This window comes from Magallana gigas, chromosome 7 (genome assembly GCF_963853765.1).
Source record: "Magallana gigas chromosome 7, xbMagGiga1.1, whole genome shotgun sequence".
Classification (NCBI taxonomy): Eukaryota; Metazoa; Mollusca; class Bivalvia; order Ostreida; family Ostreidae; genus Magallana; species Magallana gigas.
In genome coordinates this window covers 2,326,079-2,340,848 of record NC_088859.1, presented here as the reverse complement: position 1 = coordinate 2,340,848, position 14,770 = coordinate 2,326,079, and the positions used below count along the sequence as shown (strand labels likewise).

Sequence of the window (14,770 nt, the reverse complement as noted above, 5' to 3'; positions counted from 1 at the left end):
GTATGTCAAGAGGTTTAGTTTATGTAATGGTTGTTTCTTTGTACTAGTATATATCATGTATTCAGTTTATGTAATGGAGATGATATTTTTTTGTAGGTATTGGGTATATGTATCGGAGATGATATATTTTTATATATCACTTATATCAAACAGTCTCCAATGAATTGTTTTCTTTAATCACCAAATATGTAACAAAATGTAATACCGTGGTTTCGTGGACATTAATTTCCATTGATTTAATGAAATTTAGGGGGTTTAGAAATCTTGAATGACTAAACAATAGTTTGTGTCACATTTTGTGGATTGACCAAGCAAAAAAATCAAATTAAATGAGTGTTCAATGAATAATGGTGGTACCGCACAAGTCCTCTCACAATATTCTTGTCAAGCAATGTGACCATTGTGTTGACTGTGCATATACTGACAACGTCTTTCATATTGCAGGGCTTTGTGAAACTTTATCTGAAGTTGCGATTTCTTAACAACAAAATGTTCAGTTTTTTCTCATCATTAATGAAAACTAAACCTATATCCAGGATGAAATATCAACACTTCCGTGAAACTTTAAAGTTTGTGATCTGTTATATTTTAAATTGATTTGCATTGATACTTAGTCATAATATCTGAAGCCTTCTGGCAATATGTCGATGCTTTTAAGTCTTTTTCCGAATTAAATTAACCAATTGTAGCTACGCATATTTTTTTAAGAGATTTTAAATTTTTTATAATATTGATAGAGTCTTTTATTTAGGCAGAATAGCATATTCAGTAACAATGTATTAATTTACATTGTGGTCCTGTAAAAAACATATGTACAACAATAAATATAAGACACAAAGATAAATGGTGTAGATGAAATATACAAACTCATTAATAAATAAAAATGCACTGATTTGATATCATAATCTATAACATTTTCTTTTCTAGATAATATTGTTGTAAATACTTTGTTTTAAAAGAAGCCGCGCTGTTACATGTTCGAACACAATCTGGCAATTGATTCCATTAGATAGCTGATAATAATCTAAAAGAGTACTTCTAATATTAAGTTCTTGATCTTGGTACATATAACAATCAACTTACACAGCTTTCTGTTTCTCTAGAACTTACTTGGTTTACATATCTAAAAACAATCATGTATTCTGTGGTCATGCCCTTTTAAATTTTAAAAGCTAACAAAAGTTTTTGAAAATAAATTATCCTGAATAGGCATCCATTGTAGAACTCTAAAAATATCAACAGAGGAAAGTTGAGTGGTTTTCACATTTAGTATATTTCTATCTGTCCTTTTCTGTATTTAATTTTTTTCTTAATTTGGCCATTGTTTTTGGCTGAACACCAGACTGTACAACAGTACTTAAAATGTAGGAAAATAACAATCTTATAAATCTTTAATAAAGCCGCATTTGACATAAAAACATCAAGGCGATATAAAATACCTACTTTTGAGTTTTTGCTTAAAAATTCAATGTGCTCCGACCAAGTAAGCGATTCATCTATGGTAACACCAAGATGTGTAGCCTTTTATACAGTATTTAAAACAACATCACCAACTTTGATATACAACTTTCTATATTTCGATAGTTTTTGTTTTGTACCAATAAACATACACTGAGTTTTCTCGAAGTTTAAAGTCAACTTGTTACTGTTCATCCAATTTACAGAATATAAAAGATCTTCATACAACTTTTGTTCAATAATATCAATACATTTATGGGAAACATCTTGAGTTGTAACGTCTGCATAAATATTTTACATTTGAATGTTTAAGACACTTTGGATAGTCATTTACAAATAATATAAAAAAAAACAAAGGCCCCAAAATAGATCCTTGCGGAACACCAATTGTAACATCTTTTCCATCAGACAATACACTTTCGTAGGTCTAAAACCAGATTGGTGTTCAGTTAAAGTTTATTCAGATAAAAGGAATTAAAACATGTTTTTCTATTATTTTGCTGACAATTGGTAAAACTGACATAGGTCGATAATTGATTACAATGAAATTTTCACCTGATTTAAAAAGAGGAGTAACTCTCGCTTTTTCCATTCATATACAACCCCACATCTTTTCAAAGATATAGTTAAAAAAACAGTCAAACTTTCAGCAATCACATCTACACTCAATTTCATCTATTTTACAGAAATGTCATCCAAACCAGTAGCCTCTGAGTTAGACATTGCTTGTATATTGTATATACATTGTACATTTTTCTTAACAAAATCAACAGATGTGTCTGGAATACTAAAAGACCCCCTAAGCATTAACTGTTCAATTTCAGGTAATAAATTGTCAATTTTTTCCGGATTTTTTTCTTCTTTTGATCAACATATCAAAGGAAAAATTGATCAAAAAACTTTCGGTCAGTGTAAACTACAAACTTAAGGTCATGCACACATTTCAAAGTTTATTCCCAATTCAGCAACCACGAAACAAGATGTTCAAATTTGGCTCAAGAAAATAAATTGATCTACGTGTAACTTTTAAATAAAAATTTATGTATCATTTGCCATACTTTTCAGAAATGTCGTGTCAACTATCAGCTGTCATTGTCTGGGTAGGAATACTTCTTGTGGAAACAAGTTTGTCAATTTTCTCCAATATTCCAGAAAAAAAGTTTATGTTCTCGTATGGGTACGACAAATATCCCCTACTGTCCAATGACCTCTAGCACCGGTCATGGGTCACAACTGGAAGGCTTGAAAGAATCTCGACGTGAAGTTAAAAAAATACAATCATTCTTCAGTACATGTATGTGCACTATAGTAATTATAGCGACAAGCTTAACATTATTAATATAGAATTGTTTTGATTCATCTCTTCTGATCAGGTCATTTAAACTGCCATGCAGTCGTATATTTATTCTTTATCATTCCAGTTTTTGAAATTGTCCATACACTATTGAGTGCTTGTAAACCTATTGAACACAGATAGTTTTTTCTATGATGAAGTTCTCTTTTTTTTTTACCAAAGTTAGCTACGCATTAGAATACGCCTAATACAGAAACAAGTGCTGTTGAATTAATTATGTGTTTCTTAGTCTTTTTTCGAACCGATTTAATCATGTATTTCCTTATAAAATCAATTTCCCCATGAAATACCTTGATATACTTATGCTATAACAGTCGGAGAGGAGAAGATGTCTCCCCTTACACACCTACTCCCGCTCTGAATGAGCACCATTCACGCGCATTTATTCTTTATTGGGAGCCATCGAACCATTGTTTTATCCAAAAGCCAACAATAGCCGTCTCGTAAAACTGTCTGGTCACACACTCTCTTTAGCTTTTGAGTAGACTGGTTGACATGCTTTTCTTCATGCAAACTAGTATAGTTCACATTTATGCTCAATAATGATTAAGAAATAAAGGAAAGATGCAGATCGCGTTATTAAAGATTAGAATAAATAATTAAAAAATCACTTTATTCTGATAATAATTAGTTTGTATCTCATTTTCATGTGATTAAAAGCTATTGCACAATACAAAAGTAGACAATTTTCAATTTTTATTAATTGTTCAAGAAAGTTCAACTTTCAACAATCATCATATGTGAACAAAATTATAAAGGCAGTTTCTCTTAGGGATATTAATTATCAATAAGATCAATCGAAGCAGATTGAAATACAGGAAGAAAGCTTTCAAAATTGATTAATTCAAAGTGCAAAAGCACAAATATACTGCAATATATACATAGGACAACACAACTTGACTTTGCTTGCACTGTCTTTCCCTCTGTTAAAGAAGATGATGTCTGCGCATGCTGTAAAACTCCACTTAAACCTTTGCATTCATTTGGACCATCCTGTAACCAATTCCAGCAACAAAGTGATCATAGTTTACAGATACTATGTCTTGGCTTGCGTCGTCCCTGAAAGGGCCTTAGTGGGGAGTGGCTGCTTTTCCTGTGACGTCATCACAGTTTGGTAGGATGGCGATGTCTGAACAGCCGTAGAATTCCTCCTGGGGACCGTGACCAATGCCTTCCCCACCCTCGTCTCTACCCCAGCTGTTACCTACAAAACAACAAAGTCAAGTGTGAGATTAACTCCAACTATGTCGATAGAGTGATAACTAAACTGTAAAAAGGTGGGTGAGTTCATTGCTTCCTCTGAAGACGTAGTGATAGAGTTGGTATTAGTGTATTGCAATTGAACAATTACACCTTTATAGTAGTATGAATAGTACACCTGAAGATCACACTTGAATTTGTAGTTGCGGATCGGACGTAGTTAGTATATATGTGATTTACAGAACAATAATCTATTATTCTAACGTGCGAAAGAGACAGGGTTTAGAACTCTGGGAGGGGGGTAATGCTCTCAGACATCGACTTTAATTGGGAAGAACGCGTGATTAACATGTTTGCAGTGAATTATTTTCGGGACGAAGTCTGAAACAAATTACAAACTACAGAAAAACAGGTTTACGGCTTTTTTTTCTCGTACACGAATAAAATATTGTTTGCAGCGTCAGTATATAGAATTTTATCTGTAAACTTGTCCTTATTTGGATATAAAACATTAATATGCATTTAAGTTATACCTGTATGGTACTTCCACTGCAGTACACACTGAGTACACACCACTGTGGGTGGTATACGGAGGTTTAACGTCATTACCCCGTAGTCCCGCTCTCTCACGTAATGTCGCGTGCTGCCATCCGCGAACTGGAGGAGGTTGGCGTCCAGGCAGGCTTGGGTTATAGGGGTGGAGGTATCGTTGTGCTCACACAGTCGAAACTCAAAGTAGCCAAAGTGGTTCACCGTGAGGTCCACCTGCACGGCAATTATCTGTCCGGCGGGAAAATACCGGTAGCATCGGGATATGATGCCGGTGGCGTATTTCCCGCCAGCCTCGTTCTCGCGGGGATTCTGTTGGTACGGGTCTCCACATACACCACATCGTCCTCCGTTCAGACCCCACTGGTTCTGTGGACAAAAAGATATTCTTTTGCTACACTTGTATTTTAACGCATGCCACATACAACCATGTAACTGTGTCGTCTCGCAATTACCCCCCCCCCCCCAAAAAAAAAAAAAAAAATTAATGAAAAACTGAACCAACATTTGTTTATGCCAATAATTTTGTGTAGTATTTTCAAATAGATGCAAAAAAACTTGCCTTGAATTGAAACATTTCACTTTTAATTGCTAATTCCAGTAGACTCGTAACAAAAGCCAACCAATTTGTCTTATTTTTTGTTTTGTATATTATGTTTATTATTTCTAAATTTGTTTAGAATCTATCAAAGTACTAGTGTATGATTTTTCGTAAGAGCTTTTAAAGCTTTTAAACGGAAAATTGTCCTAAAACGTTAAAAAGTTATTTTCTTTCAAATTTCAATTTGAAAAAAATTCAAATTGATTATCCAAATAAATATTGTAAATATTTTACATTACGAACTTTTTAACCTTAATTACTTATCTCAATAAAACAGTGGACAGATTACCGGTAAATGAACATTTTATAAAGAACTCACCCATGTGCCGCCGCACCACAACTGCATGTCTTGGTAATTCTTAGGGGTGGGGAACCCGAACCGCCACATGGAGCTTCTAGAGGGGGGTAGGATCAGGCGTCCGTGGGCCTCAGCAAGGGACACCAACCCACCGGCAACAGTCAGGGCAAACAATACACTGATGGTCTCCATTGTCATAGAGTCTGGTCTGGTTATAACTCCACAGATGTCTACCTCTCTCTTTTATACAACTTTCTCTTCCTTGTCATCAAGGTACCCTGGTTACCCCCTGGGGTACTGGTCTTGGGTGTCGTTAGACGAAAGGAATGCGGATCTGTCCGTCTTAGATAAACTGATAATTAATGGGGAACGATCCTGTGCACTCTGTCGTGAGTCAGGGGTAATTTTGGTTTGTTTTTTTTTCTTTTCGTCGTTCTTTCTGAAATTCTAAATACTCTAAGATAACAAATAATTTTATCTTTAGGAAAAATGCAAACTTGGATTTCTCTTGTTTATCATTCACTTTCGTCTGCACTATACAGTCCAGTAAAAACAAGTGGAAGACTGCATCTTTCATCAAATGGTTTAAAGACTGAAGGCGATTGTTCTGATATTAACGATAATTTTTTTATAGATATGCGCTTTTTATGCCAATGTTTGAAGAAAAAAACTCAAATGTCAAGACACATTGGACTCAAACCATTAAAAAAGCGCACGTCTGAAAATGTCTTAGTCGGATAAATAAACTTTTTTCTCGCCAATGCAGCAGAGATGTTCCTGTTAGATTGAAAATTTTAGGGTAGTTCAAACTTGGCAATTATCAGACTTAATATTGAAATTCTTTAATGGATAGATGTACAACTAGCAGAAGATAAAAGTCTCTATGCATGTATGTTAACAAGCTTATTTTCTGGATATCGACTCTCCGCAGTATACATTTTTTCGACAATTCTTAAAATTTCCAGCTCTTCCGGGTTTTTACCACAAATTATCAATATTTATTTTGATACACAAACTAGAGTAAAACGGGAATACACCGATGAAAAATCTAATGTCTAGATCCTCTAAAATTTACCTGAATTATTTATAATTTTTATTAATCCTCTCCAACTATCAATCAAGCTTGGTAAAACTAATTAAAATCTACCGGACAGGGGCGTACAAGGCCTTCCATATCCCCCACTTGAAGCAATAAAAAAAAACTACTTCGAATGTTAATAAAATATGTTTTCTTGGCTTGTATACATTGATAATACATGCACTATGAATTTCGCGATACACGTTAATAACGTGTTTTCATTCTATCAACTCAAGAAGTAGATTTCCAAATTAAGCCACACGACGTTTTATGCCTTAATCTTGACCAATTACTGTGATAAATTGCAATATTTTGGTACGAATGGGTCTAGACTCTATCTTAAAAGTACTTATGTTAAAAGGATAAGTTTTCAATCTTTTTTATTATTGATTTTTTAAAGTGGAGTCTTGACCCATTATGGGTCAAATTTTTTATTTTTCACAAAAACGTTAAAAATTTATTTATAATCGTCAAACTACTTCACAACGATTGGTATGTGTCAACTTAGCTCAGTGTGATAGGCGGAGGTCTATAAATAAAACATAAATTTAAAAAAAGGCGGGGTCTATAGACAGTATCTCACGGCTGAGAGGGTGTTCGAATCATAGGGGGCTTTTCTTTTAAAATTCTGCGCCTTTGCTTCCTTTCAGGTAAAACGTTGTTTATCAAAAATTTTATGTAATAGATCTAAATTTATTTTGGAAAACGTTTAGGACTCCTCGGATAACAACAAATAAACATAATGATCTTGCCCATTCTAAATAACGTTTAGTAAACAATAGCTCTAGCACAGTAAAAGATTGTTCGAGGTCACGTTGTAATATTAAGAAAATAATCATAGAAATGAAAATGAGAAAAGTATAAAGTTTAAATGTATGTTTCTTAATGGTCAAATAATGCAGTTCTATATTATACATGTACTGATGCACACGCTCAAATGTAAGATTCCTTTATAGCGAGCGCAGCTCGCCGGCGCGCAGCGCCAGTGTAATGAAGTATAATGACCCCCGTAGAATAATGACCGGGGGTCATTTTTCTACGTAGAATAATGACCCCCCTAGCTGAAGAATAATTGGATTTTTCTGAAGAAAAAAGACCCAGGGGTTATTTTTCTTCATGTGAAACATGAAGAAAAATGACCCCCCCCCCCCCCCCCCCCCGTAAACATGAATAGAAATTGGTTACTCCGTATCCGAGATATGACTTTGAAGTTACTTTATTTTTCACTCTGTTCAACTGATTTTGAAGTTATAAACACCGATCTTGTAAATAAATTGCTGTATTTAGTTTTTCCTATCCGTAGCAAACACACGTAAACACTCTTACATTGTCACAAATTGATTGTTAACAGTTACGTTACTTCTCTTGTCGACAAACGGCGGGAAATGACGCATATAAAGAAAAATTCATACACAATGAGGATATTGTGTGATAATTAACGAACAATAATTATGAAAGAATAATTGTTGTAATAATATAAGCAATATTTATTTCATTGGTGAATGAATTGTCAATAGAAGAATGATACATGTATGTATCTTTATGGAAAAAGACTATGGGGGCAGGTAACGTAGAAATATGAATACTTCTTATTTACAGTTCTTGGGGAAAGTTTTTTTTTTTTTAAAGCAGTCTGCGTTAGTTTTGTTTTCTTCTACGTAATACATGAACATCATTTGTTGTAATGTTGTATTTGTGATCATGGATAGACTTTATTCTTTTAGAGCAAATTTGTGAAGAGTACCTGACTATAATAAATCTTAATAGATAATAAACTCTGATCGATTATAATAAGAAAAGATTGTTTCTAAAAGCGTTGATAAGAGGTTAGGACCCATGTTAGGGGTTTATATCCCGCTTGATTTTGATCACACGATCTTTATTGTATCCAACGTTACTAATGCTCATACAAACTATTGATGCATTAATCATCGTGGCATTAACTAAACTTACTAAAGTATGCCAAGGATAAAGTAAAAAATATTTTCTGTACGAGTACTCTCAGTACTTTGACGATTTTCCTTATTAGCCGTTAACCTCTACTGGCGTAATGGCTGTAAATTCAGCTTGGTTATAATGCCTAACAGTGGAGTAAACTTTTCATAATTTTGGCTTCATCATTAATTCTGAGTGATGCACTTGTATACCCAGCAGTTTGTGTTGCGGAAATCATCAATGCAAGTACAATATGAAGCATATAGAAGATGCGACGGCGAAGCGCGAAGACGAAAGTGCTAAGTTGCGAAGGCGAAGAAGTGATACTACTACCGCTTCTTCGCCTTTGCAACTTCGCACTCTCGCCTTCGAATCTTCGCGCTTTCGCCTTTTAGCTCACCGAGACGAAGTCAATGGGAGCATATGCTATACCCCCGGCGTCGGCGTCCGGAGCTGGTTAAAGTTTTAGTTGCAGCTCCTGTATCTAAGCTATTACTTGTCCTCTCTTCACCAAAGTTACATGGAGGATGCATCTGGACCTACTGAATCTACTTCCTAACTTTCAGATGCTGGAGGAGGTTAAGGTTTTTGGAGCAGGTTAAAGTTTTTGTTGCAGGTGCCTTAAATAACAATATCTAAGTTACTGCTGGTCCGTACTTCACCAAACTTGCATGGATGGTGTGTCTTATGATAATGATACACCAGACAGGCTTGAGTGCTGAATCTGAGCTATAGGTTTCGGATGCAGGAGGAGCTAAAGGTTTTTGTTGCGGTGCCCTCTAATGATAATATACTGGTGCGTCTTATTATAGTGATACACCTGACAGGCTTAAATGCTGAATCTGAGCAAAAGGTTTCGGATGCTGGAGGAGGTTAAGATTTTAAGAGCTGGTTAAAGTTTTTGACACAGGTGCCCTCTGATGACGATATCTTAGTTATTACTGGTCCTAACTTCACCAATCTTGCATTGATATAGTCTTATGATACTGATGCACCTGACAGGCTTGAATGCTGAATCAGAGCCATAGGTTTATGATTCTTGATGAGGTTTAGTTTTTTGGAACAGGTCACATGTTTTATAGCTAGATAGATAGCTTGCATAGTTGATTTAACTATATTATAAATGAAACGTAGAGGTTGCTTCAGATGCAGAGCCTGATCTCCATTATCAAGGATGCTAAAGAAATCTCCTACCTCACTCAAACCTGCTTGATAGATAGATGTAGTTGTTTTTAAATGATGTAACATGATCCCTATGATATTGTAATATTATAAAATATCGTATCATACGATATTGTATAATATGATATTGGTTTATGTGATATATTATCATACCACATGAAATTGTATTTTATAAGATTTTAATATATATTATTGTATCATATGATACAATGTGTACAGTATGATTGAATTATTTAATATTTTACTTTATCCCATGATATTGTTTCATTTGATATGATACAATGTTTATCAAATTATATTGTATCATACAATACAATATCATAGTATGTATCAAATATGATACAGTATCATACAATACAATTATCAAACTATAATGTTTACATTCACTTTCTTTCCCTCTATTAAATTGCATTGGTTAATTTTAGTGATATTTACACACAACACAGAAGACTTAATCACCAAATCTGGTGCGTATGAATACATTCAGTATTTCTTCAGTATTTCTCGAAGAACAAGAACTGACTCTTCTCGCGACTTCAAACCGGATAACGACCTGATATTATACTTAGCTGATGAATATATCATTGATGTGAATATATTTTGACAGTTAAATGAATTCAATTGATTTATTTCTTAGTATACCAAGAGTAAATTCATTTAATTACAGAAAGAAAAATAAAATTGTGTTATTAGAATTTAAAACGCTGCGTACTATTTTTGTCAGCATATTGTGGCTGTTCCAGTGGCCATTCTGTTAATTTCGCATTACTTGTTGAATAAGACAATCATATCTGCGGGAAGGAAATACATGTTTAAAAAACGTAAATATAAGCATTGAATCATTATTTTTTGAAAGATGTGGTCTCATAACTGCAACAATGAGTGCAAACAAATTTTCATAACGCGCTAGCGCGCGTTATACAAGTTGTATGCACACACCGTTGCAGTTATGAGACCACATCTTTCAAACAATAATGATTCAATGCTTAATTATACAATATGATATCATATGTTTCAATGTTATGATGTATTATTGCAGTTTGATATTGTTTCATATAATACTATATTGTATTATGTTTTATGATATTGTATTGTTTGATCAAATACAATAATTTTTAACACAATACAATGTCATATCATACGTTACAATATCATATCTCACAATAGTTTACGGTATTTTATGGTATTATATTATATATATTGTAATTATGATAGGATGCAATTTTAATTTTATATTATTGTATTGATTAACATATGAACATATGATTAACATACAATTTTTTAACAGATGATCATGATATACGATATTGTTTCATAACAGAATCCATGAATATCCAAGATCATAAAGGATGGTTTTCATATAATATGATAAAGGTGGTCTCATAAAGGCGATGCCTCATAAAGGTGATGCCTCGTCTCGGTGAGCTTTGTGATCTGTCATTACCTATGTTTTATAATTGCGGAGCTCTCCGTCGTTTAAAGGGTTCCGAGGCATATTTTGGAAATTTTATTTTTATAAAATTAATAAAATAAAATTATCCAGGGGGATGGGGTCCGGACTCCCTCTCCTCTTTTACTGCGTGAAATTATTAATATTGAATTTTCCGGGGGGGGGGGGCGGCGGACCCCTATCCCCCTTTAGATCCATGCATGAGCAAGGAGTGTCGCATAATGAAATTACATTGTTACTGTGTTTGGTCCACGGTAAAGAGACGGCTGGTATGTGACAGGATTCTGGAAGTGCATATGTACACATTATGGCGGACATTAAATTTTGTGTGGAGTAGATAATGATTAGGCATAGCCAGCACTGGTAAATATATATGTTACATGTACACATTAAAATATTTATAAACATTCATAGTAAGCGCGATGGCCTAGCGCATGCGTACCAATAATAGCATGGATTAATCGGAAAACCTTAGCGAGTACGGTGCCCGTATTAAGGTGTCATAACAGTATTTCACTGAAGGTTCACGTCAAAACATGGCTGAGCCAAAATAATTCCCGAATTTTCCTTTGAATTCGGGGCGTTTCCGCACGCGACAGGAGCTGATTTTTTTTATGAGCTGAAAAACAATGTGTAAGAGGTCTAACTATCCCATTTTTGTAATAATGCGAGGTCATTTGAATTTTTGATGCGTGTTGTTTCCGGAGGGGGGTGAAAAGGCCCGGGCTTGATTTTCAAGCACATGTGTAACTTCGAGGTAAACAAAGTCTCACGCCTTGCTGGATGCACGTGTGTATTTTGCTAGAAAATTGTAAATGAAGCGTTGTTTAAAAAGATGTCAAGAGGATTTTTTCCAGAAGTTCGTTTTGAATTTTTAATCTGTATGTAAAGTTGTGCAATTTTGGTAAGAATATATAGTAAAATTTAATACTGTAGTGACACCTGCAAATTCTATGTAATCGACCGAGACTTGCTGAATGCAATCAAAAAAGGCGAAGGCGAAAGTGCGAAGATCAGAGTGCAAAGTTGGGAAGGAGTGTTAGAAGTATCGCTCCTTCGCCTTCGCACCTTCGCACTTTATGCATCACATCTTCGCGCTTCGTCGTCGCATCTTCGCACTTTTGCTCTTTCGCCTTCGCACTATCGCCTTTGCAACCTTGCATCTTCGCCCTAAGGTCGAAGTGGCCCTATCGGAACACCATAGATATATGTAAATGTCATTGTTAAGATGACAACCATACCCCGATGCAATACGTCAATATCTTGTTATAACGGAAGGATTTTTATTTTCTAAGATATACCCTTCTTTCACTTTAAGTTTATTTGAATATGAATTATAATTTCTGTTACTTTCTGTAAACTTCAGCAGTAAAAATTACAATAGTGTAAAGACTATTTCACAAATAATAAAAAAATATACTGAAAAACTTTAATCTACAAGGGGGTCATTATTCTACAGGGGTCACTTTTCTTCATGTGGAATGTGCTCATTTTTATGTAAATGACACTTATTCTTCAGGCAATGGGGTCATTTTTCTGCGTAGAATAATGACCGGGGGGTCATTTTTCTGCGTAGAATAATGACCGGGGGGTCATTTTTCTACGTAGAAAAATGACCCCCGGTCGTTATTCTACGGGGGTCATTATTCTTCATTACACCGGCTAGCGAAGCGAGCTCTAAGAACCAGTGTGCGCGGGAAAAAGAACGAGCTACACCTACAGTTCATCAAACAAAATTTTTTGTCTACGTCCCATAATGCTCTCTAATGTTTACACCCGTGGTGCTATGCCAAAAATGGCCGACTTTTAACTCGTAATTTACGGTGACTTAAAGTTTGAAGACACGTTTTGAGTACGGCATATGGTTTGGCGAGACTCAAAAGATTTGTTACATGCTTCCATACCTTCGTATTGAGTCGAAAAACGTAAACAAAGACGAACAAAGTCATGGATGACGTCACAGTGCACTCGCGCTATATTTCCCGAGATAAATTTAGAGGTGGATCAAACATCTGTAATGAGTGTACTGGCTATATTTCAGTAGGCCTATAGTCTGCGATACCTGCCTCACTGACATATGATTTGTTTTTAATCTTTTTTTAATATAGAGATCTTATATATAAATAATAGCAAGAGCCATACTTTACTGTCATATCGATCCATTTTTAAAGTAATTGTGCATGCATATACCGTGCAGTAGGCAGGTAAGTATATGAGTAGGGAGGAAATAAACAATAGGACATTTTGAACTAAATAAAAAGGAATAAAATGAAAAAATAAACAGGTAAAAAAATTATGTAGATATTGCATATAGCCAAACCATTAAATTTAAAAGTGGGAAATTACACACCTACAAACAGGTACTGGGATCGCTCTCTCTCTCTCTCTCTCTCTCTCTCTCTCTCTCTCTCTCTCTCTCTCTCTCTGGGTAGGGGGTTGCGCTGTATGTATCATAACCATTAAAATTAGTACATTTGGCATACTTATTGTAGAGCAATACTCTCTCAAAAATTCTTTGACGTTCGTTGATACATTAATAAAACTATAAGTTGACAATGATGCAAGGTACAGTATGTGTAATTCTTGCTGCGCTCGCCAGAACGGTAGCACCGTAAAACATATTAGGAGACGTACAAGCGGGGGATTCGACAGGCATTGTACGCTCAACTCCAAAGTTTTACTGCGGTATGAACTAAACAATTAGATTAAAAAGGGGCAATTGGTCATTTCAGGTATCATGAGTAAATTAACTATTGTTGATAGATGAACAAAAAGTTAATAGCGAGCGCAGCTCGCCGGCGCGCAGCGCCGGCGAGCGAAGCGAGCTCTAAGAACCAGTGTGCGCGGGTAAAAGAACGAGCTAAACCTACAGTTCATCAAACAAAATTTTTTGTCTACGTCCCATAATGCTCTCTAATGTTTTCACCCGTGGTGCTATGCCAAAAATGGCTGACTTTTAACTCGTAATTTACGGTGACTTAAAGTTTGAAGACATGTTTTGAGTACCGCATATGCTTTGGCGAGACTCGAAAGATTTGTTACATGCTTCCATACCTTCGTATTGAGTCGAGAAACGTAAACAAAGACGAACAAAGTCATAGATGACGTCACAGTGCACTCGCGCTATATTTCCCGCGATAAATTTAGAGGTGGATCTAACATCTGTAATGAGTGTACTGGCTATTGTAGTATAGACTGCGATACCTGCCTCATTGACATATGATTTGTTTTTAATCTTTTTTTAATATAGAGATTATATATATATATATATATATATATATATATATATATATATATATATATATATCTATATCTATATCTATATCTATATATATATATATATATATACTAGCAAGAGCCATCATACTTTACTGTCATATCAATCCATTTTTAAGCTAATTGTGCATGCATGTACAGTAGGCAGGTTAGTAGATGAGTAGGGAGGAAATAAACAATAGGACATTTTGAACTAAATAAAAAGGAATAAAATGAAAAAAATAAACAGGTAAAAAAAATTATGTAGATATTGAATATAGTCAGACTATTAAATTTAAAAGTGGGAAATTACACACCTACAAACAGGTACCGGGCTCTCTCTCTCTCTCTCTCTCTCTCTCTCTCTCTCTCTCTCTCTCTCTCTCTCTCTCTCTCTCTCTGGGTAGGGG

At 34.9% G+C, this 14,770-nt stretch overlaps 1 protein-coding gene across 1 annotated transcript; it reads right to left on the bottom strand.

Moving 5' to 3' along the window:
- Positions 1–3,372: 3,372 nt before the first annotated feature.
- On the bottom strand, positions 3,373–5,764 carry LOC117684273 (uncharacterized). Its single transcript, XM_034455661.2, has 3 exons — positions 5,482–5,764; positions 4,546–4,930; positions 3,373–4,016 (listed from the first exon to the last, which is right to left on the bottom strand). The coding sequence occupies exons 1-3, from the start codon at positions 5,656–5,658 to the stop codon at positions 3,883–3,885; spliced, it is 696 nt and encodes a 231-aa protein (XP_034311552.2). The 5' UTR covers positions 5,659–5,764; the 3' UTR covers positions 3,373–3,882.
- Between the last annotated feature and the right edge of the window lie 9,006 nt (positions 5,765–14,770).

What these genes read in the sequence shown, in the direction of transcription:
- LOC117684273 (XM_034455661.2), bottom strand. Translation starts at nt 5,658, where the DNA reads ATGACAATGGAGACCATCAGTGTATTGTTTGCCCTGACTGTTGCCGGT. An exon ending in TGTGGTGCGGCGGCACATGG is followed by an intron (nt 4,931 to 5,481) that starts GTGAGTTCTTTA and finishes TTTTGTCCACAG; the next exon opens with AACCAGTGGGGTCTGAACGG. An exon ending in GCAGTGGAAGTACCATACAG is followed by an intron (nt 4,017 to 4,545) that starts GTATAACTTAAA and finishes GTTGTTTTGTAG; the next exon opens with GTAACAGCTGGGGTAGAGAC.